Source organism: Dromiciops gliroides, chromosome 2, assembly GCF_019393635.1.
Source record: "Dromiciops gliroides isolate mDroGli1 chromosome 2, mDroGli1.pri, whole genome shotgun sequence".
NCBI classification, from domain to species: domain Eukaryota; kingdom Metazoa; phylum Chordata; class Mammalia; order Microbiotheria; family Microbiotheriidae; genus Dromiciops; species Dromiciops gliroides.
In genome coordinates, this window is record NC_057862.1 from 87,325,892 (window position 1) to 87,352,721 (window position 26,830).

Below are 26,830 nucleotides of genomic sequence, written 5' to 3' on the forward strand. Positions count from 1 at the left end.
CTTACAACAATAATATTCTAAGGTTTCAGAAGCACATTAAGCATACAACCATGCAGCTGAATTGATCATCCACATATTTGTCTCATTGATCACCACCAAGATTTAAGCCATTCAGAGTCTGATCACTTCTTCAGGGCTTGCAGTTCAGGGAATCATAAGATCATTGATCTAGACCTGGAAGGGACCTTAGGCATCATCTAGTCCTGGCATTTCATTTCTAATGAGCAAAGTAAGAACAAAGGAGGTGAAATGACTTGTCCAGTACCGTACCAGTAGTAAAAGGTAGAGTAATAGTTCAAACTCGGGTCCAGGTGTAACATTCTATCCACTGTACCAACTCCTGGATGAAAAGGCCAATAAGTAATCAGCATTAATTGCAGCCAAAAGGTACTGAAATTGCATCAGGGAAGCTAGTTTGGGATGCAGCAGCTAGAAGAATAGATAAAAAGGGAAGAGTGTGCAATGAAAGGGAACACTGTACAGAGAAAGACCCTGGGGGCAAAAAGCCTATAGACAATAGGAGGAAGATAACAAATTTTCCAAAGGTAAAAATCCAACCCAAAGTCAATTCCAGAATACTCAACAGTTATGTGGAATACATTAATTTATTGTCACTATTCAAGACACACAAAAATCATTCTATGTGGATACCTTTACCTATTATAGACCATTTCCTCTCTCTTCTACATGACTGTGCAAATTTTGGAAACTAACTTTGTTCAGAAGCAAATTCCAGCTTCAAAGATGTTCTTGCTCTCAGCTCTACTTGATTTTTGACCCTGGCTCCTTTTTAATGATTTTTTTTCAGAAGCAACACATTTTAATTCCCAGCATCACTGTGGTCACAAGAAGGAAACTGTATCTGATTCCATTTTCATGAGGGGATCCACTGATTATAGCTGCAAACCAAGAGAGAAATGTCATTCACTTTAGAGAATTAGCAGCAGTTGATATCATGATGGGAAATCAGAAAATTTAGTAGCATAACTGTTTTCTGCCTGCTGGACTTTTTTTATATATCAAGGCTTAGATACATGCCCAGGGAGCTGGGATTTGAAACCAGATCTTGTGATTTTAAATCGTTGCTTTTTGTGCCATTCTTTCGATTGCTTTTTGTTGTTGTTCCATGAAATCAATAAGGCCTGATGTGAAAACAGAAATAACATTGGATTTGGAGTTGGAAGACCTGGGCTTGAATTAAAGTTAATGACTTGCCCATTTCAAGACAAGTCATTGAAGGTCTCTAGTTATCACTTTTCTCATTGGTATAATCAGAATAATGTTTATCATGCCTATCTCTCAAGGTGGTTATGATGAAATGACTTTAAATATTTTGTTTTATTTCATTTTATTTTATTGGGGCGTGTCGGAGAAAGGCATTTTAATTATTTTTCATATTAATAGTATTTCATGTTTTTTTACAATTACATGTAAATTTAGTTTTCAACATTCATTTTTGTCAGATTTTGAGTTCCACATTTTTCTCCTTCCCTCCCTTCCCTTCCCACTTCCTAAGACAGCAGCAATTTGATATAGGTTATATAGACCAATCAAGTTAAATATATTTCCACATTTATCATGTTGTGAAAAAAAGAATCAGAACAAAAGAGAAAAACCATGACAAAGGGAAAAAAAGTGAAAATAGTATGCTTTGATCTCCATTCCGAATCCATAATTCTTTTCCTGGATGTGAAGAGCATTTTCTGTCATGAATCTTTTGGAATTATCTTGGATCATTGCATTGCTGAGAAGAGAGAAGTCTATCATACTTGATCATTGCACAATGTTGCTCTTACTGTATACAATGTTCTCCTGTTTCTGCTCACTTCCCTCAGTAATAGTTCATATAAGTCTTCCTAGGTTTTTCTGAAATCCATCTGCTCATCATTTCTTTTTAAAAATTTACTTATCTATCTATTAATTCATTTATTTGTTTATTTATTTTGTGGGGCAATGAGGGTTAAGTGACTTGCCCAGGTTCATACAGCTAGTGTCAAGTGTATGAGGCTGGATTTGAACTTAGGTCCTCCTGAATCCAGGGCTAGTGCTTTATTCACTGCACCACCCAGCTGCCCCCTGTTCATCACTTCTTATAGCACGATAGTATTCCATTACATTCATATACCACAACTTGTTCAGTCATTTCCTAGTTGATTGGCATTCCCCCAATTTCTAATTCTTTGCTCCCACAAAGAGAACTGCTGTAAAAATGTGTACATGTGTATTTTCCCTTTTTATGACCTCTTTGGGATACAGACCTAGTAGGGGTACTGCTGAATCAAAGGGGAGGCACAGTTTTATAGCCCTTTGGGCGTAGTTCCAAATTGCTTTCCAGAATGGTTGGATCAGTTCACAACTCCACAAATAATGCATGTGTTCCAATTTCCCCATGCCTTCTCCAACATTTATAATTTTCTTTTTCTGTCATATTAGCCAATCTGATAGGTGTGAGGTGATATCTCAGAGTTGTTTTGATTTACATTTCTCTAATCAATAGTGATTTAAAGCATTTTTATATGACTATGGATAGCTTCAAATTTTTCATCTGAAAACTGCCTGTTCATATCCTTTGACCATTTATAAAGTGGGGAATGACTTGTATTCTTTTTTTTTTTTTTTAGTGAGGCAATTGGGGTCAAGTGACTTGCCCAGGGTCACACAGCTAGTAAGTGTTAAGGTCTGAGGCCGGACCTGAACCCAGGTACTCCTGACTCCAGGGCCGGTGCTCTATCCACTGCGCCACCTAGCTGCCCCGACTTGTATTCTTAAAATTTGACTCAATCCTCTATGTATTTGAGAAATTGGACTTTCATCAGGAACACTGGCTGTAAAAATTGTTTCTCAAATTTCTGCTTTCCTTCTAATCTTGGTTGCATTGGTTTTATGCAAAAACTTCTTAATTTAGTGAAATAAAAATGATTCATTTTGCATTTTATAATGTTCTATATCTCTTCTTTGGTCATAAATTCTTCCCTTCTCCATAGATCTGACAGGTAAGTTATTACTTGCACTCCTAATTTGCTTATGGTATCTGCTTTTATGTTTAAAATGTGTACGTATTTTGACCTTATCTTGATATATAGTGTGAGTTGTTGGTCTATTCCTAGTTTCTTCCATACTATAGAAATAACTTAAAATATGGAAAAAATGAATTAATAAATAAAAATTCATATGCCAAGCATTGTGTTAAGCTCTGGGGATACAAATATAACAAAGACAGTCCCTACGTTGAAGGAACTTACATCCTTTTTTGTGATTATGTAAAACATTACCATATTATTATTTTTTTACAAGAAAACTTGAATAAAAGAAAAAAATGAAAGTGAAAAATAGCATTCTTCAGTCTGTGTTCAATCTATATCAGTTCTTTCTTCAGCGGTGGATAGTATGTTTCATCAATAGTCCTTTGAGATTGTCTTAGATCATTGTATTGTTGAGCATAGTTATGTTATTCAAAGAGGAACTTACATCCTAATAGAGGAAGACAACACATAAAGGAGAGTGATAGCCAAAGGGGACATTTTGGTAAGGAATGGTACAGCAATGATAATAGGGTCCATAGTAGATCAGGTTAATATACTTAACCCAGGAAAGGTGGCAGAGTTGTTTGATTATGGTTCCAGAACTAAAGGGTATGGGACAGGAAAGGGTATGCCTTCTGTGATATAGTGGTTGGTAAGGCTGTCAAGGAGATAGAGAGTAGGAAGTAAAGGGAAGCTGGCTTTCCTAAGAGGATAGGGTTTTCCTGAAATGGTGGAGATAGGCATGATAAACATTCCAATTTTACCACTGAGAAAAGTGATAGCTAGAGATCTTCAATGATTTGGAGATGAAATAACTCACTAAAGTGATATCACCGTTATTGATAGCAATAGTGACATTAAATCAACATTGGGAATATCATAAATTCGTTTTCCATCTCCAGTATATGTAATCCTAATCAAAAACCCATGGAATATCTGGAATGATGGTTTAATGTATCTTACATAGAGATAATAATTTATTGAGACTTTCAGTGGAATGTAGACCTAGTGTTTGGGGCTCACTTTTAAAAAATCAGATGAATTGAATTTGTTTCCCCCCCCCCAGCTATATGCATTTGTTACAGTAATTATACAATTACTACAAAATGTAACAAGGATGAGTACAGTTTTCCAGACTTCATACAAATAATAATTTTTGTGGGCATTTCCAACTCTTTGTGACCCCATTTAGGGTTTTCTTAGCAAAGATACTGGAGTGGTTTGCCATTTTCTTCTCATTTTATAAATGAGGAAACTTGGGCAAACAGGATTAGGTGACTTGCCCAGTGTCACACAGCTAGTTAAGTGTCTGAGGCCAGATTTGAACTCAGGAAGATGAGCCTTCCTGACTCCAGGCCCAGCACTCTATCCACCACACTGCCTAGCTGCCCTACAAATAATAATAGTTAATATTTAAACAAACCTTTAAAATCTAAAAAACACTTTACATACTTCATCTCAGATGATCATTGCATCAACCTGGTCTGGGGAGAGAGTGGTATTATCATTTTCAATTTATAAATTATGAAATTGAAGTTCAGAGGACTTGTTACTTGCCCAGAGTGACATAGCTAGTAAATATCTAAGGCAAGATTTGATCCCTCCAGGTCCAAAGTTGTATCCACCATACCATACCACATTCCAGCTAATGTAGGTAAGTCTATATGTACTTAAATATGGAATTTAAAAATAAAGACAATGGTAGCCCTGTGTGGAGTTTTATGTCCACTCAATACAAGCCAACTATATGGTTATTTCAAATTGTTCAGATGGTTGATATTATGAAGGTAAAACATCTTGCACTTTTCATCTAGGGTTTTTATGGCTTGTAGACAATACCTTAAAATTAGATAAATCTTATTTGTCTTGGTGCACATACCTGGTTAAATAGTTTGAAACTTCCTTTGAAGGTTCATGATTGAAATAAGCAAGCAGTTTGCTTACATTTAGTTAGTCAGTCAACAAACACTTATTAAGCCCTTACTCTGTGCCAGGCTAATGGGGATAAAAAGAAAGGCAAAAACAGTCCTTGTCCTCAATCACAGTACATTCTAATGGAGGAGACAGCATGAAAGTAATTAGATATATACATTCCATATAATCTATATTTATACATTATAAGGAGAGGGATGATAGATGAAAAGATAAATGATAGACACAGACAGATAGATAGATAGATAGATAGATAGATAGATAGATAGATAGATAGATAGATAGATAGACTGATAGATAGACTGATAGATACAGAGTAGATAGAAGGTAATATGAAAAGAGAAGGCACTAGCAGTTGAGACGACCAGGAAAAGTCTCTTGTAGAAGATAAGACTTGAGATGAAGCTTGTTGGAAGCCAGAGAAACCAAGAGGCAAATGTGAGGGGTAGAGCACGCCAGACATGGAGGCAGCTAATGAAACATTAGGGATTCAGAAGATGGAGGGATTCAGGTGGGGAGGACAGCCAGGAAGCCAGTGCCTCTGGAATATACAGTGTGTGGAGGGGATGAATGTTCAAAAGACCAGAAATGTAGGAAAGGTCTGGGTTATGAAGAGTTTACACACAGACAGATGAGTTCCAGTTACCAGATCTTTTTTCCAGAGATGTTTCCCTCCGGAGACGAACTGGTCCCACCACAACATCCAAGTTGTCCCACTCAGGGTGTGTTTCTCGCTTAGATCTGAGTGTACAGCCTTGTAGGCACTGAGAGGGGGGATCATCTGCTCTGCATATGGACATTTGGCACTTCAGATAAACAGCATCATGCTGTTTAAGAAACTTGAAGGCATTAAACTTAAATTTGACAACATTTGGGTTTGGAGAAGAGTAAGCAGTGTAGGTGGGGTCTCTCACACATCTGGAAAATAAAATTAACATGAAATGAGACATCTCTTCTGTTGGGATGAAATAAGGGGAAATCTGAGATGCAACTGTTTGGAGTACAGTGTAACTTGATATTTAACAGGACGAAGTCTGCATCGGTAACAAGAGGCATAAATCTTGACTACGGGAGACACAAAGGAAGATGAATGCAAATAATTGTTGGGAAATATTCCACGCCAGATCCCAATCCCAACCTGTAAATGGGGCCACTAAGCTTCTAGTCATCCATACCTGAAACCTTGTAGTTATTTTTCTTCTCCCTCTATTTGCTTCCCTATCTGCCTCTCTATTCATCCATCCTCATGCTTTCAAGAACTGTATCTCTGTGGAGGACTCCTATGACTATCTTTAACTGACCTCATTTCTGAGACCCTGTCTCACATTTCTAACTGCCTCCTGTATGTTTCAAGGTGGAAATCCTGCCATAACCTCAAACTCAACATGTATAAATATAAACTCATCTTTCACTGCAACTCACCTCCTCCATGAGAATTTTGTTTTGGTTTGTGATGTCACCATTTTTTCAGATGCTCAAGCTGAAAACCTTGGAATCATCTGCTGCCTTCTCCTTCATGACTCACATTGAATTTGTCACTGAGTTATATCAGTCCTTTATCTCTTCCATTCCATTACCTTTATCACCATCTTAATTAATGTATTCTTCATCATTTTACTCTTGGACTATTATAACTACTTCCTAACTGATCTCTGCCCCTCCTAATACATACTATGGCACCGCTGCAGTCATCTTTCTGGAACATATCTTTCTTCATGTCTCAAAAAAACTTTAATATGTTTTTTTTGCAACTGAATAGAATCTAAACCTTTTCACCTCGAATACAAGGTCTTCCACAATCTGACTCCAATCCATCCTGTTATATTTATACTTCATTAGTCTCCTACATATATTCTCCACTCCAAAAATGATCTATCCAGTTTTACCTGGAAAGGTCATGCATATTGCTATCTCTCTGTCTTCTCTCATTCTTTTCCTACTGACTATCTCCTACTTATTTAAGCCCTACTCATACTTTAAGATTCATATAAAATTCCACCTACTACGTGGAACTATGCCTCAAGCTACAGTGATCTATTTCTCATCTGAACTCCTATGACATGTATTAAGAACTTCAGTCAGTGTATATTTCTCTGAATTGTTTATTTTTTTCTCTTTTTTACAACTTCTCTCCCTTACAGGAAGATAATATTTCCCCAAAGGTCAGAGATCATGCCTTATACTTATTTGAATCCTCCACAGGAAACAAACATTTGTGCAAAGACCACAGTAGATACTCAATAAAATATCAATAAAAAGGAAGATGATATGTTTTCTTTCAATCTCTCTGGACCCAATCAATCTCCATGTCCTAGCAATTCTTTTTTTAATGCTTTTCTCCCTCATTCACTTCTCTTCATTTCCACAGCCACCACCTTGTTGTTCTAGGTCCTCATTACTTTATGCCTGGATTAGTATACTACCAGTTTTCTAGATGATCATCCTGATTCCAATCTTTTTTCTTCAAATTTTCACAGCATGTCACTACCAGATTTACGTTTCTTCCATTGGGTCACTATTGAAAACCTTTAAAGGTTTCCCATTGCTGCTGGAGAAATATTAATTCTGGTGAAAGCTAGTCTTAATTTTAATTAAATTAAAATTTTATATGTGTATCAAATAGTTATATTAGTGCTCACTCTCCTCTTTTTGCTAATAAAGATTGAATTCAGATTATTTGAATTTCAATTGAATGGATTTATTAAGTAAGTACTCAGTTCATAACTAAAAGGCAATGTGGAATAATGGATTGAGCCCTGACTTGGAGTAAAAAAGTTTGTATTCTAGTCTTCATTTAGCCACTTACTGCCCATATGACCTTAGGCATATTACTTCGCTTCTCAAAGCCTCAATTTCCTTATCTGTAAAATAGGGGAAATATTTGTACTACCTATTTCACAATTTTCTTACAAGGAAAATACTTGGTAAAATGGGACATACCATCTAAGAGTGAGCTGATACCATTACTGCAGTTACTAAGTAAGTGATTTTTACAAAAATCAGGTTGACTAACTTCATTCATTTTCTTTTTCAAATTGGTTTCAGTGTATGGAGAAAGCAGACAAATAGAATTCCCCTTGATTAATTCTTAGCTTCTACTGATCATAATCCATAGCAAATTAACATTTTTAAAAAAAATAGCTGCTATGCAGAGATCTTACCCATGTCGAATTAAATCATAGGTCACAGTTTTAAAATCATCAGCATAGGGAGAGGCCACACAAGTATCTACAGAAAGTGCCAGATTTGGGTCAAAGTGGCTCAGCATGAGTTGAAAGAAAACATCCTGGTTGAGTTGTACATAGTACGGGGATTCAATCACTGGATGTTCAAATAATGGCGATTCATAAAATGAGACCTTCAGGCGATAATGGCCATATTGATGTCTGACAATATCAATGGCGTCATCTGTCAAGTATTTGACTTCTACCGTGATATGCTTATTCATTCTGCAGGAGACATGTAAGTGGAAGTTCTTTAGCCTGGAAATGACTCTGTTGAATTGGTTCGTGGAAATCAAATTGGAGTAGATGATGGTGTCATCTTTTTCCTTACCAAACCAAAGACAAAAATAAAGTAAGGTTTTAAAAACTATTTTCTATCAAATAGCTAAAAGCATGAGGTTATAACAATCCAATGTACAGTCAGACCCTTCTTAAAACATCTAATTACTCACCCTGGCAAATTCCTATTTATCTCTTTTTTGGGAAAGCTTTTTTTTTGTGGGGCAATGGGGTTAAGTGACTTGTCCAGGGTCACACAGCTAGTAAGTGTCAAGTGTCTGAGGCCAGATTTGAACTCAGGTCCTCCTGAATCCAGGGCTGGTGCTTTATCCACTGTGCCACCTAGCTGACCCCAACTCTAGCAAATTCAAGATCCCAACTTTTAACTTTAAACTCCTTCAGTCAACTCCAGCCTCTTCAGTGACTGTCACAGCACACTATTGCCTTGAACTGGGCTATTTGTGACAAAGAGAACTTATCCTTTATCTCCTTTTGTCTCTTCCCCTTTCTAGTTCCTCTTCTTTCCTACTGCTTCTACCCTTCAAGTCTGGGAGTAGTTTCGCTGACTCTCATAGGCCAGCGTCTGGCCTTCAAAGTCTGAGCTTTGCTGCAAGTTGCCTTGAAAAGGTAACAAAGCAAGAAAAGATTGTTTTCCTTCACTCAATTTTCTTGTATATGTTTATATTTAGGTATAGTGATTTTAAAGAAAAATATTCAGAAAAGAAAAAATCTAGCTTGAGAGGTGATATATAATTTGTTTTCCATTTTTCATGCTAAGTAAGAGTGTAGTACTATCTATAACATCACTTGTATATGATTTAAGAATGCACAAGGTGAAACTACATAGTGAGAGAGTATTTCTATGACCCATTCATAAAAATCACCCTCATTGCTATAAAGTCACAGCTCATAGATACCAGTTCTTCCAGACATCTTTGTATACTTTTAAGCTTTAGCCATTTATGTTGTAGGTATGATTATTAATCTTTAGAGCAACAACATTACTCAATTTTACAGCATGTAGTCTTCTTTAAGATCCTGTGACAAATGAAAAATGGCAGCACGAATATAATAAGAATCTTTTTCAGCAGCTGAAGAACTTCCTGCTGTCCAAGGTGCTGACTCTGTCAGTGGCCAATGATAAGGACCCTCATTATGTTAATTCATATCAATCAATCAATAAACATTTATTAAGTGCCTACTATGTGCAAGATATTGTGCTATGTATGTTGCACGTTGAAACATGCAAGTTCACCATAGTTAAAGCCTATATGGCAGACATACTGAAAACTGCAAGGGTGGAAAGGCAGACTCACCTTTTTGGAAGAGAGAGAACAAAGGGAGGCCCAGACTACCTTTACTGATTATTTTGCTGGACTTGTCCTTGATACTTTAAAGGTTGTTCTGTGAGTTTATAACTCTAGACCTTTTTATGGAAGAATAAGTTGTTTTAGTGCCCTAAGAAAATATACCTTGATAGTGTCCATTGATCTGATACCCTATCCTCAGTGTCATGATCCTGTGTATATTACTCTGTGTTTGAGGAAGCTGTTGCTGAATCAGAACAGGGTATTGTGTCTTCTGTGTATGTAAGAGGATGGAGTTCTTATCTACGAGTTGGTTGCTTTCTGTGTATTGTTAGAAGCCATAGGCCGTGTTATGGTTCTTTATCAAACCAACAGAAAGTGGGTGGACAGGGATGAAAAGTTGGCTTGCATGAAAGCCACTGTGTATGCCTGTTGTAAATATCACACACACACACACACACACACACACACACACACACATACATATATACCCATATACACACACAGAGATACATGTCATATATTTACATTTATTGCAACTGAATTTCACTTCCCAATCATATTTTTCTGAAGCTGTTTAAATTAGTTTTCATTTTTGCATTTTTGGGGGGAAATATTCAAAGACATAGCAGTGGTAAGAGTGTAAAGAAGCTCTTATGAGTTAGTCTGATGTATAATCCTCATAGAGGGAAGCTGAGAAGAGAGGAATGGTGGTGTATTGGAAACAACATTGAATATGGAATTGGGAAAACTAGGTTCTTGACCCAACTCCATCATATATTAGCCCTGTGACCTTTGGCAAGATGGGGTATAGTGGAAAGAACATTGAAATCAGAATTAGAAGACCTGAGATTGCATCTTGGTTTTGATGTTTACTAGTTATGTGTTCCTGGGCAAATTGATTAATTGTTCCAAGTCTTAGAGTTCACCTCTGTTAAATGGATAATACCTGTATTACTTTCCTAACAGGATTGTTGTGCAAAAAGAGTTTTGTAAATCCTCTAATACTTCATAAATGTGAGCTATTATTTGTTATTTACCTCACTCTGTCTCAGTTTAATGATTCCACGTGTGATGAAGTAGGACTCAATGTTCTCGGGAGTCCCTATGACTTCTGATGATCTCTAATTCTAGATTCTAAGGCTTGATTGTACTTGAGGTTCATGATTTCTTACCTGTATGACAGTTCCACAACCATTAAAGGGGATGCTGAATATTATGTAGTTTGTGATGACTTCAGGCTCACAGGATGAGTTGTGTAAAGAAATGTTCTCAGCACTGTAACCCAGTGATTGCAGATATTGCTCACTGACTGCTACATACATTTGATCTTCTGTGCATGACAGTGCTAGTGGAGAAAGGAGAAAAATCATATTGTTATACAAGAACCCTGAGTTCTCGTTTAAGCTCTGTTACTTGCTACCTATGAGGTTTTTGCCAAATCATTTAACATTTTTGAGCTTCAGTGAGTACATTTGTCAAGTATGGTCAGTAACAGGCATCTAACTTATAGCATCTTTGTGAGGATTAGTTGGAGCCATGTAAGATTATTACAAGATGGAACATAGTACAGTGGATAGAGTTCTGGATTTGGGTTCAGAAGAAAAAAATTGAACCTCAGCTTTTCTAATTACTACTCATATGACCTTTGAAAAGCTATGTGACCTCCCTCGGTTTTCCTTTCCTCTTCTGTCAAATGAGGAGCTTGGAATAGATGACCTCTGAGTTCTACTAGAGGAAGCGTGGGGTAGTGGATACAGCACTGGACTTGGAGTCATGGAAGATCTGGGTTCAAATTGTGATTCAGATACTCAACTAGTTGTGTGACCCTGAATAAGTCATTTAACCTCTCTTTGACTCAGTTTCCTCATTTATGAAGTGAGATCAGACTCATTGACCTTAAGATCCCATGTAGCTCTTAAATCTGTGCTCCTACGTATTTGGACAATCTTTGAAAAGTATACATTGTTAAAGAAATATAAGAAAAACAAATCCACAACCAGGTGTGATCAAACCAAATACAGAGGTTACCTGATATCTGCTGGGAATGCTGGTTTGGGGGCCAGCTTTAGTAAGTTATGGGTGGCTTAGATTTTCTCAAGTCATTACTTAGGATCAGGAAGACTGGACCTGAGTGATAGGCAAATTTTCTCTTTCAGGCAAGAGTGAAAACTCTGTCCCTGATGAGAAAAACAAACATTACTTCCAGATCTGTCAAAGGTGCTAAGTTGGAAAAGGGAATTTCTACAGAGGAAAGGAATGGCTCCTTTGGATTAAGCAACAGAACAGAAATTTGGGCTGCAGGCTTACAGTCCTGGCCGAGTTGCTAAATCACACCAAATACTTTATAAATCTGGGTCTTGTCTAAAAAGCCAACAATAGTCACATAGCTCAGAGATCCATTGTGAGGAGGAATCAGGAACAGATGACTGCAACGACTTTGCTGGTACAACACCAAGAAAATAGTAGGGCTTCTCAGTTGTGAAGTGCTCATTCCCTGTTCAATCTTGCCACATGCTCTTAGTCTACATTCGAAGTCCTCATCTAGGTTTATGAAAGAATTAACAAGGGCCACAAATGTATTTATAACATGAATTCATGAAGTACCTGTGATTTCAATGGTGTATATAATTCCAGATAGAGAAGCACCTTACCCTGTTTCAGATAGAAACCTATAAATACCTCAATAGATAAATTCTAGGAAATTGCTAACATCTATAAAGCACACAAAGATTAGAAGAATGACTTAGAGTAAAACAGCTAAGAAGTGTCAGAATCAAGATTTTAACCCCGATGTTCCTGACTCTAAGCCCAACAATCAGCCATTTTGCCTACATAACATGAATATGTTTATGTAGACTACAGGACTCATTCTGAGGCAGTGTGGCATAGTGGAAAGAACATTGAGTATTGTGTCAGGGTTTCAACCTGAGTTTCAACTATGTGATTACTATTTATTGGCTTGTGACCTTCAGTAAATCACTTTGCCTCTTCAGCCACAATTAATTATTTTGTAAAAAAAAAAAAAAAAAGATGCTAACACTTATGCTGCCTATCTCACGGGATTGTTGTATGGATTAAATGAAATAATATACATAAAGAACTTAGCAACTTTAAAGTTTTGTATAAACATAAACTGCTTTGCTGTTAGTCCAATTGAGTATTGCTTCCCTGAAGTTGGCCACTTACATTTTTCCCTCTTCTGCTTCCTTCCTCATCTACCAACCAAATCTTCTAAGCCAAGAAAAATGAAGACATGCAATGTCAAGAATTTGGACTGAGCCTCAGATTGGTGAACATTCCTCTAAACAAAGATAGTAAGGCTAGATATGAAGATGAATTATAAATGAGGTGGTTTTGTTTTGATTTTTTGTTTTTCCCCCCAGCACTTAGGCAACCTGAGCTTGGTGGGGCAGGAAATGAGTAGGGGTGGGGAGATAGAAACATCTTTTTTTCCCTTGCCTGTGTCATTATTATCCCGTGGAAGAGCAAAATAAGAAGCCTGGAATCCAGATTTGGTGACAAATGAGTCACTAGAAAATTGTACTTTCATCTTGTTGGAAGGAGACAAAAATGTCTCATTGGAAGTATCACAGAAACGCCCCAGAAGATCAGATGAGCTCTGGGATCCATCAAAGATGTCAACGTGGCTCGAGGAACAGCTAAGGGAGTGTTCATCCCTGTGAAGTTGAAATTAAAATATAGGTTATATCATCACTCAGGCATTTGGGACATTCATACATCAGTGGCCAACTTTTTCAAGAGAAATGATGTTTTTGAGCATGGTGATACATGTTCATAATCCCTGCTACTTGGGGAGGCTAAGGTTGGTGGGTTGCTTGAGTTCAGGAGTTCTGAGTTCTAGGCTAAACCTTATCAGGTCAGGGCGGGGGGGTGTTTAAATTACCTAGTATATCATACTAAATACCTTTGGATCTGTCACTGTTTTTTTTTTCATAACAACGTCTGATAATTATAAATGTGATCCTTTCATTTTAAAAAGTCTTTCGGGGCAGCTAGGTAGCACAGTAGTTAAAGCACAGCCCTGGATTCAGGAGGACCTGAGTTCAAGTCCGGCCTCAGACACTTGACACTAGCTGTGTGACCCTGGGCAAGTCACTTAACCCCCATTGCCCCAGAAAAAAAAGACCAAAAAAAAGTCTTTCACATAATTTTTCATGTAGCCCTCAACAGCACCCCTTCAAGGTAAGCAGAGACGGGTATTCTCATCTCCATTTTATAGATGAACAACTTTAGTCTCAGAGAAGTCAAGTGACTTTCCCAAGGTCACGTAACTAATAAATGATAAAACCAGGATTCAAACTGAAGACTTGAATCGAAGGTCCCAAATTCATAAACTTTCTACTACATTATAGACATCCCCATAGCCCTGGTCATTATGATGAAGAAGTAGGAGATTTTCTTCTATTCTCTAGAGCAATCGTTATTAAACTCTTTGGTATCAGAACTCCTTTATAAAATCAGAACTTATTGAAGACTCCAAAAGGTTTTGTTTAGTGGGTTATATCTCTGCACGTTTTCAATATTAGAAATTGAAATATCTTGGTATTACCATGAAAGTAGTTTTGATCTCATGGTTCCCCTGAAAAGACTTTTCAGTGGAATCCCCAGGAGTCTACACTGAAAATCTCTGCCCAAGAGAAAGATTTATGTTCTTTGGTGTCAAGCCCTTAACAAAAATGATTTGCCATTTAAAAAATATCACTCAATGTTCAAAAACCAAGGCCATAATAATTCTTACAAAGGCAAGGGCTCCAGTTTAGAATGTTCCCTGACAGGCCCATCCAACTTTCTTCAGAAATGTTCAGCAGCTGGGAGTTCAGCCCTCTCCTTAGAGAGAATTATCCAGGGCTTGGTTTTGGAATGTTGAGCGAGATTCCTAGGAACTTTGAGGTCCTGGAGGAGATGGAGTAGAAGAATCAAGACCACAGGAGTATTGAGCTCAGAGAAAGCAGGACCTCATCATTCATCTCTGCTCTTCTGAAGGGTTTTGCAGTTTAAATAGCAGCACAGGTTTGACGGAATAAGAGCATGATTCAGAGCAAGATAGTAGGGTATTAACTAACATAAAATTATATTGATCTTGTTCTCTGGGAAAAGACTATTAGAAAAGAGGGTTCCCTTGCTTTGCCTGTAGTCTATATTGAAGTTATCTGATTATTTGTTTCCAAAGTAAATTTTTATCAATGTCTTTTGTTTTATCATCACTTACATTTTTCACTGTATCATTCTCCCACCCCCTTCTAGAAATCTGTCCCTTGTAATAAAGGAATAAAAAGGAGAAAGGGGAAAAAAGTATGGCAAAACTAGCCAATATATCAAAAACTCTACTTCATAGTCTATTAGGAGGATTATACCAAAACGATAGCTGTAATATATACATCATTACTTACTATATGCAATTAGAGTGTTAAAATCCAAAGAAGTATTTGAAATACAAAGGGAAGGTCATTCCCAACTGGGGTGATTATGATCGGCACCCTGGAGACAGCATATTAATGTAACACCTCCACCCCCAGGCACAATGGTGTCTAAAATATTCCACCATTAGAGATCCCTCCCTTGAAGACTAACATTGCCTTGTTAGAAGAAAATACAAGAGATCACTGGGGTTCAGTTTTCTTCTCTCTTTAGATATGAGTAACTCCATCTTCAACACTGGCTACTAGTCTTCTCAGAGTGATGAGTCACAATCTTTTCTTTGCCCTTGTTCCCTCACACCTTCTTCATCTAAGTCTGTGCTACCAGGTTGATATATTGACAGGCTTGTAGGCTAAACAATGATAAAGTTTTGTAGCAAGGTTGAAATGCAGATGAGCTCACAAGCAAGGATAATATAAATAGAAGCTCTTACTTTTTTGGAGTTAAAAAGATTTATTTGAGATTGGTAGGGGTAAGGGGTGGGAGTAGCTTCCATTCTGTAACAAATCTTCTGGGGCAGCTAGGTGGCACAGTGGACAAAGCACCGGCCCTGCATTCAGGAGGACCTGAGTTCAAATCTTGCCTCAGACACTTGAGACTTACTAGCTGTGTGACCCTGGGCAAGTCGCTTAACCCTCATTGCCCTGCAAAAAAAAAAAATCTTCCTACAGCTAACTGTATCTGTGTTATCAAATAAAGTTTTTTATGACCTGACTTATAAATGCATTATTATTGTTGTTGTTTTTGTTGTCATCATACAATAAATTAAATTGTATTATGATTATTATTTTGCTGCAACATCCTGAGAGACTGGCATAGAAGGCAGCACCAGGCTGGGAGTATTCAGCTCTGCTTTCTAATCCCAGTCCTCCATTAACTGGTTGCATGACCTTGGGCAAGTACTTCTGTGCAATAAAAATCATAGGACTGTACATTTAAGGCTAAAAGGGACTTATGAGGTCACTTGGCCCAATTACTTTTGTTTGTGTTTTGGTTTTGCGGGAAAATGAGGTTTAAGTGACTTACCCAGGGTCACACAGCTAGTAAGTGTCAAGTGTCTGAGGCTAAATTTGAACTCAGGTACTCCTGAATTCAGGGCAGGTGCTTTATCCACTGTGCCATGGAGCTGCTCCCCCCCCATTCCTTTTCAAAACTGAGGAATCTTTTGGGGGCAGCTAGGTGGCACAGTGGATAAAGCAGCAGTCCTGAATTCAAGAGGACCTGAGTTCAAATCTGGCCTCAGAAACTTGACACTAGCTGTGTGACCCTGGGCAAGTCACTTAACCCTCATTGCCCCACAAAAAAATGAGGAATCCAAGACCCAGAGGTCTGAGGTCATTCAGGTTATATGTTATAGACAGCAGAATTTGAACAAAGTGCTCTGGCTCCGAACCTAGCACTGTTCCATGCTGCCTCTCAAATGAACTTGGGTTAGATAACCTCTAAGGTTTCTTTCCATCTCTAACATTCTGCTAATTGATGAACTGGGGAAAGTATACATAAAGGGAATTTTGGGGTGCCAAGAGCAATTCTGCTGGCTTCACAGTTTTACTGAGGGATATAATTCCATATGGCAAAAGGAAACTAAAATCTGATATTCCCATTTGGCTAATTTTAGTCTTATTACTCCTACACCAGCACTCTGAAAGGATTGGAGTTTCCATATGAATAATTTAGGACAATGAAATGCAAAACCCAACTTTCCAAATCTGATAGAAATCAATAACCAACAAACCAACTAATATCCTCCCCTGGTAAAGATGAACTGAGAGTTTTCTTAATAGCAACAATCCAGTTCTCTTCTCACTTACTCAAATGTTTTCAAGGTAAGGCTTATCCGGTAGGTCTTTGGCACTTCAATCTCCCAGACACATTGCACACTATGTGGATAGTTTTCCAGATATGATGGGCTAGAAAATGTCCCTTTAGGCTTTAGGAGTAAACCTCCACATGGTAGAGCAGCTATGGGGGGAGGAGAGGGGAGAAGGAGCAGTTAGTAATGTGGTAAAATTGAAAGAGTCAAGACATTTGGGCATAAGTCCTGATTCCATCACTGCCTGTGAAACCTTAAATAAATAACCTATTAGGGCCACAGTTCCTTTTCTATAAAAAATGAGCTAGAGAAGAAAATGGCAAACCACTCTAGTATCTTTGCCAAGAAAACCCCAAATGGGGTTATGCAGAGTTGGACATGACTGAAATTACTGAACAACAATATATTTGTGTGTGTGAATATATCTACAGAGAGAGAGAGAGAGAGAGAGAGAGAGAGAGAGAGAGAGAGAGAGAGAGAGAAGATAAAGAGATAATCACTTATACTTGTAAGGGGCTAAAATTCTAGCTATACCATCTAAAATCTAATGAGTGGTGGCCAATAAATTATAAGCTTTAGCAAGAGTATTTAAGTGTTTAAATATTTACTAAAGAGCATTAGGATCAGAGAGAAAGGCAAAAATCTAACTATTTCTAAGAGACCCCATCATCCGACTTGCCATGGCAAGGTCAGGAACCAAAAAAGGAAGAAGCCCTCCACCAGTGTCTGCTTCCTACTTCATGTCCTCCTCCCAGAAATGGGAGTTTCTTCAAGCTGATTGGCTAACATCATTCAAATTCATTGGTTCACTGGACCTGAGGGTGGTCTCGATGTAAAGTTTAAAGTTTTTAGCTTCTGAGAACAATACCCTCTTAAGTACCAGCCAGATGTGCTTACAAGTGAGTCAGCAGTCAGTCACTCTCACCCAATTCAATGAGTTTAGATCAATCTCCAGGTAGTCCCTTGAGTATCTGCTAAATCCCCTCATCTACCACATTCCATTATCTTGACACATACTTAACAAAGCATTTCTGCATCTATTTAGTAGAGAAGCAATATGGTACACTATATAGAGAATTGCCTTTGAATTTGAACCTACCTGAATACAAGGCCTGAACAGTGACTGTGTAACCCTAGGTGAGTCATTTAGCCTCCCAATACCTCTAGACCACTCTCTTAGATTCTAATTTGGAGAACAGCACCAATCTGCATTGGTCAAAAAAGGGTTAGGGTCTTCCTGTACAAATGAAATCACAGGTCTTATCCAAATAAACTTGTAAAATGGATATTATGATTCCCACTTTATAAATGGGGAAACTTATTCACAGAGAAGTTAATAGTAATAACCAATATTTGTAAAGTGTTTTGATACTTTTTTAAACACTTTACATCCATTTTCTCATTTGATTCTCACAGAAGCCTTGTAAAGGAGGTACTACAGGTCTTACTATCCCCATTCATAGATGAAGAAAGTGTCTATAAGAAAGGATAACTTGCCATGGCTTGAATGTGTCAAAAGCAAGATTCAAACCCAGGATTTATTGATTCTAAGCCAAGTGCTCTATTAGTCATTCTTAAGCTATGAGGCTACATAGCTAAGTGTAACTAGCGACAACTAGATGGCATATTGGAGAGAGTGCAGGGCCTGGAGTTGGGAATACTTAGTTTCCTGAATTCAATTATGAGCTTAGACACTTACTAGTGATATGACCCTGGGCAAGTCATTTAGCCCTATTTGCCTCAGTTTCCTGATCTGTAAAATTGTCTGGAGAAGGAAATGGCAAACCGCTCCAGTATATTTGCCAAGAAAACCCCAAATGGGGTCATGAAGAGTTAGACATGACTTAAAAACAACTAAAGAACAGCAAAGCAACACAAGTAACTAATGGCTGAGTCTTCCCAGAATCAGGGTTCCTTAGTCCCAAGACTGGCACCATACTGCCTACATCTTACTCTAATAGATTTGGGTGCTAGCTCTAAACTTGGCAGGGGGAGAGGGGAGAGAAAAATGAGACAGGAACTAAGCACAAGACATAACAACCAGAAAATTTTTTTAAAAACCTCATATTACTGGCATTATTATTGTATCCTTCTGCTACCCTGTTTCCTTCATACACAAAGATTACCAGAAATCCACAAAGAACTTCCTTACTGTGGCATGGTTTTAACTCAAGAAAAGAAACATTACTTACTTGTTGGGACTGTGATCAATGTAGAAGCTAGAAGATAAGAACAACAGGAAAAGTCAATATTAGGATTTAGATCATTCTTCTTCATGAAAGATCTCTGAGCTTTACATAAGACTTTAAGGCCTCCATTTGTGGTAGCCTCAGCATAAGGAAGAACTTATATAGCCAATGATCACTTTCCCTTCATGTAGCTAGGTACCATACCTATCCAAGTTTCTGTCTAGGCCTTGCCTCCTCTTTCTATATCCTAGAATATCCATCATTGGCACACTTTATCTCTCTCTGAGCCCCATTCCTTTCTCTTTGCTCTTTTTCTTCTTCTTCATTTTGCTCTCCTTGCCCAGAAGCAGTCAAATGTCTTCACTAGTTCCAAAGTCCTTCCATTTTTACTTCCTGGGGAAATTCCATAATTCATTTCATCCTTCTCAGATTATTAGTCTTCTTCTCCCAAGGCCATCTCCTTTCTAGTTCCATGCACAATTAAGGGACTGGATTCTCCCAGCTTCTAAACCCTAGATATTTAGTAAATATCTGGGAAGACCCTTCCTTCCCAATCTGTAGGCACACTTCAATTCCACAAGCATTGATTTGGCACCCTAACATGCCATGCATTATGTATGCAAAAATAAATACAAGTCTGTGCCCTCAAGGAGTTCAACTTTGCCCTCTGTCTTCTGCATTAGAATTAAAGGGTTACACAAGTTAGATTAGTGGAATGATATGAATGTCTATATAAGGTAAAATCCATTGCCTGCAAATATCAGCTACATTGTCTATAATTTCATTGTTAGAAGAGCATCATTAATTTGAGTCTTGAAGGCCTCTTTGTCATTTTAGAGGCCTATTAATGTCCATATGGACATGAATAATAGTCACACTTTGATTTATTTGCAGCTAACATCTTTTTAGCAGGTATTTGTAAGAATATGGTACAAAATGGAGAACACCTAGGATTGAAGTGGGAGATGGAACACCAAGAGCAAAGCTGGGGAACTTTGCTAATTTTGTATCAGCCCAGGCTGGAATAATAAAAATTGATTCTATTTAGGGTAGGTCTGCAAAGTACTGAGGAAATGTAAGAAAAAAATGGGCTTTTGCCAACATTCAAAGGCCTCTATTGATTTGGACTGATTGGATTGACTTCACTGATTAACCTACTTAAAGTTAATTCAATTGAAAACACACCTGCCTGACTTTGAAGAGAGTATTGTTCTCAGCTCACCTCAACACAGGGCCACCCTCAAGTCCAGTGAACCAATGGATTTGGGTCATGCTGGCCAATTAGCTTGAAGCAGTGTGTAAGGACTGCCTCTTCCAGGGACACAGGAAGGACTTCCCCTCTCAGTTTGTTGTTTGAACAGGCTGGTGGTGGGTGAAGTTGAAGATGCTAGGCTAGATATGTCTTTTCTTGGCTTTCTGACCCAGGTGTTCTCTTTTTCACTAATAAATGATTAATGCCAAAACATGGTGCTAAAGCTACTAATTTATAAGTAAACTCTAGCTAGTTTTCCCTAGCTTGGGACAGGAATAAGGCAACCACATATTTAGTTTTACTCATCACAGAAACACATGGGGAAGTAAATCTAGTATCATTCTGTCCCAGTGGTATACAGGTCTTCTCATAAAATGAAAATGAACAAATAACAAAAATGTAATTTTTAAAAAATACATATGATAAATTTCCATTTCTACCTAGAAGTCAGAACTATTAAGGAGATAAAAACAGTCACTCAAATTCATTTAAAAATTATTTGTTTTTGTTGGCTTTTGCAGGGTAATGCGGCTTAAGTGACTTATGCAGGGTCACACAGCTAGTTAAGTGTCAAGTGTCTGAGGCCAGATTTGAACTCAGGTGCTCCTGAATCCAGGGCTGGTGCTTTATCCAATGAGCCACCTAGCTGCCCCTGAAAAATTATTAAATTCTTACTATGAGCAGGCTGCCTTCAGTGCCTCAATTCACAAAGATGAGACATTTTGCTTTAGATGCCAAGGAAAATTGGGTAAGAGGAAAGTATTGCAACTTTTCAAATCACATCTATTCTGACTCCTTCTAAGATTGGCCGTGCAAATTGCAGTAAATTGCAATAAACATGAACTTTGTTCCATGTACTTTTTAAACGTGGAAGAAAGTTATTAAAGTGTAAACCCTCTGAAGTCAGGGACTATATTATCTTATATGTTTGTGCTCCCTAGAGTAAAGCATAAGATCTTTATACTATATTTAAGATGTACATAGTACTTAATAAATGTTTGTTGGTTTGAATTTTTCCTACAGGCTAAGTAAAGCCCTCCAGTTATTGTTAAGGCATTTGGTAACTTTTGTGGATCACAGGTTCTCTACAAGGGCAGAGGGGATGAGGGAAGGAGGGCTGACCTAGGAATTCTTTCTATCTCTCTGCTCTACCCCCTCAGAGATGCAGAGAGAAGAGCCATATCTGGTCATCCAGGAGGCCACTGACACAAAGAGAACTACTCTGCTCCTGGAACAAAGGCTATCTCTATGAGCTGGAAAGGGCCTCAGGGACATTGGTACAATCTGCTTAAAATGGCCTATTTCATCTGTGAATTGTTCTAATCACAAGGAAATTATTGCTCATATCAAGCCTAAATTTCCTTCTTTGTGACTTCCATGCTTTGCTTACATTGTGCCCTCTGGGGCTTAGAAGAACAAGTCTAACTTCTCTTCTACATAATAATTCTTCACACGCTTGAAAATCAAAGCTATTGTGCCTCCTTTGAACTTCCTTTCATCCAGGCTAAACATGACCGGTTCCTTTAGCTGTCAATCTTTGTATGGAATAACATCAAAGCTTTTCACCACCTTACCTGCCCTCCTCTGGATTTTCTTCAGTTTATCAATGCCTTTCCTAAAATGTGGCACATGAAACTGAACCCAGTACTACAGATGGGGTCTGAGGAGGGCATAGAACAATAGGAACATCATTTCCTTATTCCTACACATAGTGCCTCTTACTGGGGCCTAAGATTATATTTAATTCCCTATCTATCATATCACCCTTTGGACACATATTAAGAGATAGACCAACTCAAACCTCCAGATCTTTTCTAGATGATCTATTGTCCAGTCTATTGTCCACATCTTATGGCTGGACTTTAGAGAAGACCATCCAACAACTCATTAACTTAGTGATAAAAAATATCAGTTAGGTGGCACAGTGGATAAAGCACTGGCCCTGGATTCAGGAGGACCTGAGTTCAAATCCAGCCTCAGACACTTGACAGTAGTTGTGTGACCCTGGGCAAGTCATTTAACCCTTGTTGCCCCACCCCACCCCCCAAAATCAGTTAATCCTGTTATTTGACTAGTTAGTAGAGATATAGAATCTGAGATTTAGAGCTGAAAGTGACCTTATAGAAAACTGAAACTGAGATCATTTAAATTATTTTTCCAATGAATCCAGAATTCTTTTTTTTAAAAAACCATCTTATGCTATTTGCCCTATATAGAGAGAATCTACAAAGAACCATGGAGGAGGCTCCTCTTTTTTTCTGCTCTCAGTATTGGCCAGACACTCCATTGAATGTCTGACTTGGCACCTCTGACCATCTTGTCTGAAATTCCCTTCTCCTTCTACAGGTATCTAAATGCTATCAGTCTTTAAAACCTAGCACAGGGGCAGCTAGGTGGTATAGTGGATAGAGCACCAGCCCTGAAATCAGAAGGACCTAAGTTCAAATCCAGCCTCAGACAGTTGACACTTACTAGCTGTATGACTCTGGGCAAGTCACTTAACCCCAATTGCCTCACCCCCCCCACCCCCGGCAAAATAAATAAATAAATAAAATAAAAACTAGCACAAGTGTGACCTTCTCAATGAAACCTTCTTTGGCTCATTGGTTTTCTTTTCCTTTTTGAATAGAAATTATTGTATGTATTACACATATACGCACATATACACATATATACATATGTATACACATGCATATACATATGCTATGCACATGCACATACATATATATGATAGATAGAAAGAAAGAAAGAAAGAAAGAAAGAAAGAAAGAAAGAAAGAAAGAAAGAAAGAAAGAAAGAAAGAAAGAAAGAAAGAAAAACACTGGCTTATTACATGCCTTGTGTCATCATCCTTCTGAATCTCATATCCTTAGAATCTCAGCATTTTAAGGGATGTAGTCTAACCTATATTTCAAACAGCAACACTTTCTATAACATCCCCAGAATATAGCTACACAATCCCTACTCCAGAAGTTTCCCCATAAGGGGAACTCATTAGTAGACAAGGAAACTCATTCAAGCTCTAATTGTTAATCAGGGTTTCCTTATATCAACCCCAAATTGTATTGTTAGTACCTTTTGCATATGTTTCCCAACTATACAATAAGCTCCTCATTGACAGCTTCAAGTGTCAGGCTATTTCTGTATCTCTCACATTGCTTAGCAACTCATAGAGACTTGATAAATATTTGTCAAATTAATAAATATGTGTTCCCTGGCCTAAAAGACAGATTTAGGGTTTAGAAGTAACTTTATGCCATAGCATCTGATATGTGTGTACACATGTGTATATATTTTACACATACACATGCATATGTTTATATTGTATATTATGTATGTACATATTTTTATATATATAAATATGTACATATAAGCATAAATATGTATACAGATTTATATAATATATTCATACATTCCAAAGGGCTTATTATATGGTTAGACACCTCTCTTTAATGAAATTATAGGAGTATGTTGTACAGACATCTGAATGGAATATCAAATTGAGGTAGGGAAGACACCCAGCAAGGCTATACCACACTAAACATCTGAATATTTTAAAACATCTTAATATTGGGTCAAATATTTTACTTTTGAATATTGATCATCTTATTGAAGTAGACTTCTTCCCTTCTCCTTCTTCTCATGCTAGGGATCCAAGAGCCTCCCAAATTATTCCAGAACATTGGTTGATCTATGGTTTTGAATTGCTCAACACCAAAATCAATGTGCTTCTCGTGCGGTAGTTTTGTCCTGGGTGACAGGATTTTTCTTAAGGTCACCCACACTTACCTTCCAGCTCAGCATAGTAATAACCATCAAACCAAGTAGACGAGTGGCTCGAGTTTCTAGAGAACACTACAGTCATGATGTTTGCAGATGATTGGTATGTAAGGTAGAGGCCATTGCATATTTTCCCCAAAGAACGGGAAGTCGGGGTCCCATCAAATACTTCAACATATTCAGTGGCACAGCTTAGACTGAATGTGAAGATAAAAAAAATCAATATAAAGTCTGACTAATGTCATTCTCCTCGAAAAAACACTTTCCCATCTACTAGAATTTCATAAGAGGGGTAATTCAGCACTCTATGCCCAATAACCTGGAAATAACAATGTCGCGAACTACAGGTCTAACTTCTCGCCAAACCCCTGTTGCCATCATCTTAGGAAGCAACTCCATGGCACAAGCAATTTAATAACTACAGCTGTCTTGGAAACAGCTCCTGCCCCCCAATAGCATCTGCTACTGATGACCTAGGAAAGCATTGTTGTGCCACCAAAGTCCTTGGCCCTGGGAAGTGGCTCCACATCAAAAATGGATAAGGTTTTATGAGTGTGGAGTGTTGTGCTATGTGTCCGAAAAAATGCACTTTAAATACTCTCATGAAAGGCAGTCTAGTTTGATCAAACTTTGATTCTCAAGTCAATTTGTAGATATGTTCTCATTATTCAACCACTGTATTAACATTAATAATATGTGGAGAAATATAATGAGTAACTCCCAAATAATTTCTATCTGGCATACAGCATACATCACTAGACCACATTATTTAGAGCTGGAAATCCTAAAAAATCAGCCAATCCAAATACAAATTCTGCATTGATCAGACTGGGAAGCTGAGAGCCAAAGAGATTGGATAATAGGCCCAAAGTCACAGAAACTAATAAGTAGCAAAGTTAAGATTAGAAGCCAGGTTCTGTGAAACCACATTTAGTGCCCCACTTTTGTTTCCATGCAATGAATAACATTGGCTAATCACTGTTAATTATCTAAATACACCACACATACACATACATACCACATGCCTATGCATACACATGTACATTATAGATATACATGCCACATAATACACATATATCTACAGAAACATGCACAAGGAGGGAAAAGGAGGCCATCTTAATCTAATATTTGTGATTTCATTGATGTGAGGCACTCCCTTACTGGAAAGTCCCTCCACCATTCATTTATAGGTTTAGAACTTTCATTAGTATCAAAAGGTTTCGACATAAAATTATCTCTTTAGCTCCCCACTACAACCTTATAAAGTAAGGACTTCACAATTGACAGATGAGAAGACTAAGGCCCAGAAAAGCTATGATGTTCCCACCTTCAAAAACTACAGAAGTTTATTTTATATGCCAAAACCAAATCTACCTTATAACACACTGCCTCAGTAAGGATGTTTCACTGAATGATTTGGCTTAAGGAATAAGAGAAGCAAAAATAAAAACTGCTTTTTGAGATATATATCAGTCTTTATTTTATTTTTTTATTTTTATTTTTTGCAGGCAATGGGGATTAAGTGACTTGCCCAGGGTCACACAGCTAGTGTCAAGTGTCTGAGGCCAGATTTGAACTCAGGTCCTCCTGAATCCAGGGCCAGTGCTTTAACCACTGTGCCATCTAGCTGCCCCTGTGTATCAGTCTTTATTGACTATTTCTACCCTTCATCCACCTATGAGTTTTCTGTGACTGTAATTACTTTCAAACTGCCTCATTTTACCCTTAGAGATTTTTGCATCTCATTTGAACCCCTTCCTGCCTGAGAGTTATTGACTGAAACTTTATGATCTTTTCATAGGTATGCAAATACAAGAAGGTGGCATAATGCATAGAGCACTGTGATTGAGTCAGGAAGACCCAAATTTAAATCCTATATCATATGCTTACCACCTATGTAACCCCAGGCAGTTCACTTAACATCTTTGTGCCTCATTTTCCTCAGCTGTAAAGTATGAGGATTGGACTTGGTAGTCTCTAAAGTCTCTTCTATCTCTAAATCAATTAATAAGTATTTATTAAGTGTCTAATATATGCCAGGGACTGTGTTAGTTGCTGGTTATATAAGTACAAAGAATAAAACAATCTCTACTCACAAAGAACTTATATTCTAATAGAAGGAGATAAGAGTAGATATAGAAATATATACAGTGTGAATTTCTGTGATAGAGCACAGGCTAGATGTTCCTGAATACCTATATATCAATCTTAGATCTACCACCAATTCACTGTTAAACAAGTCTTCGCATCTTTGGATTTGTTATTAATATCATATCACTTTGTTTAAAGCTTCCATTATTTTTATGAGTTTTCACATAAAGTTATCTCAGCTTGCCACTACAACCCTCTGAAGTAAGGAATATTATTCCCAATTGACAAATGAGAAAACCAAGACCCATCAATGAAGTGGATGGAGTTAATAACATTTTCCTTAGGGTTGTTGTGGGGCTCTGATAAGAATGCAAATGAAAGCCCTCCGCCAAAGGAAGAGCACTTTAGAATGTATTCTTATATTTCGTAGGTATAACAAAGTATACTGTGTTTTGGTCTTCTATTTCTTGAAAGTCAGTCAGTCAACCAACATTTATT

At 37.7% G+C, this 26,830-nt stretch overlaps 1 protein-coding gene across 1 annotated transcript in view; it reads right to left on the reverse strand.

Annotated features, from left to right (window-relative positions):
* Nucleotides 1–789: 789 nt before the first annotated feature.
* Nucleotides 790–26,830, reverse strand: part of LOC122738331 (deleted in malignant brain tumors 1 protein-like) — a 34,522-nt gene continuing 8,481 nt past the window's right edge. Inside the window, exons 3-10 of the mRNA XM_043980379.1 lie at nucleotides 24,251–24,438; nucleotides 19,213–19,239; nucleotides 17,019–17,169; nucleotides 13,228–13,445; nucleotides 10,941–11,113; nucleotides 8,117–8,505; nucleotides 5,602–5,873; nucleotides 790–899 (exon numbers count right to left, since the gene is read on the reverse strand). Coding sequence (XP_043836314.1) covers nucleotides 805–899; nucleotides 5,602–5,873; nucleotides 8,117–8,505; nucleotides 10,941–11,113; nucleotides 13,228–13,445; nucleotides 17,019–17,169; nucleotides 19,213–19,239; nucleotides 24,251–24,438 — 1,513 coding nt within the window. The 3' untranslated portion in view covers nucleotides 790–804. The remainder of the gene's footprint in view (nucleotides 900–5,601; nucleotides 5,874–8,116; nucleotides 8,506–10,940; nucleotides 11,114–13,227; nucleotides 13,446–17,018; nucleotides 17,170–19,212; nucleotides 19,240–24,250; nucleotides 24,439–26,830) is intronic.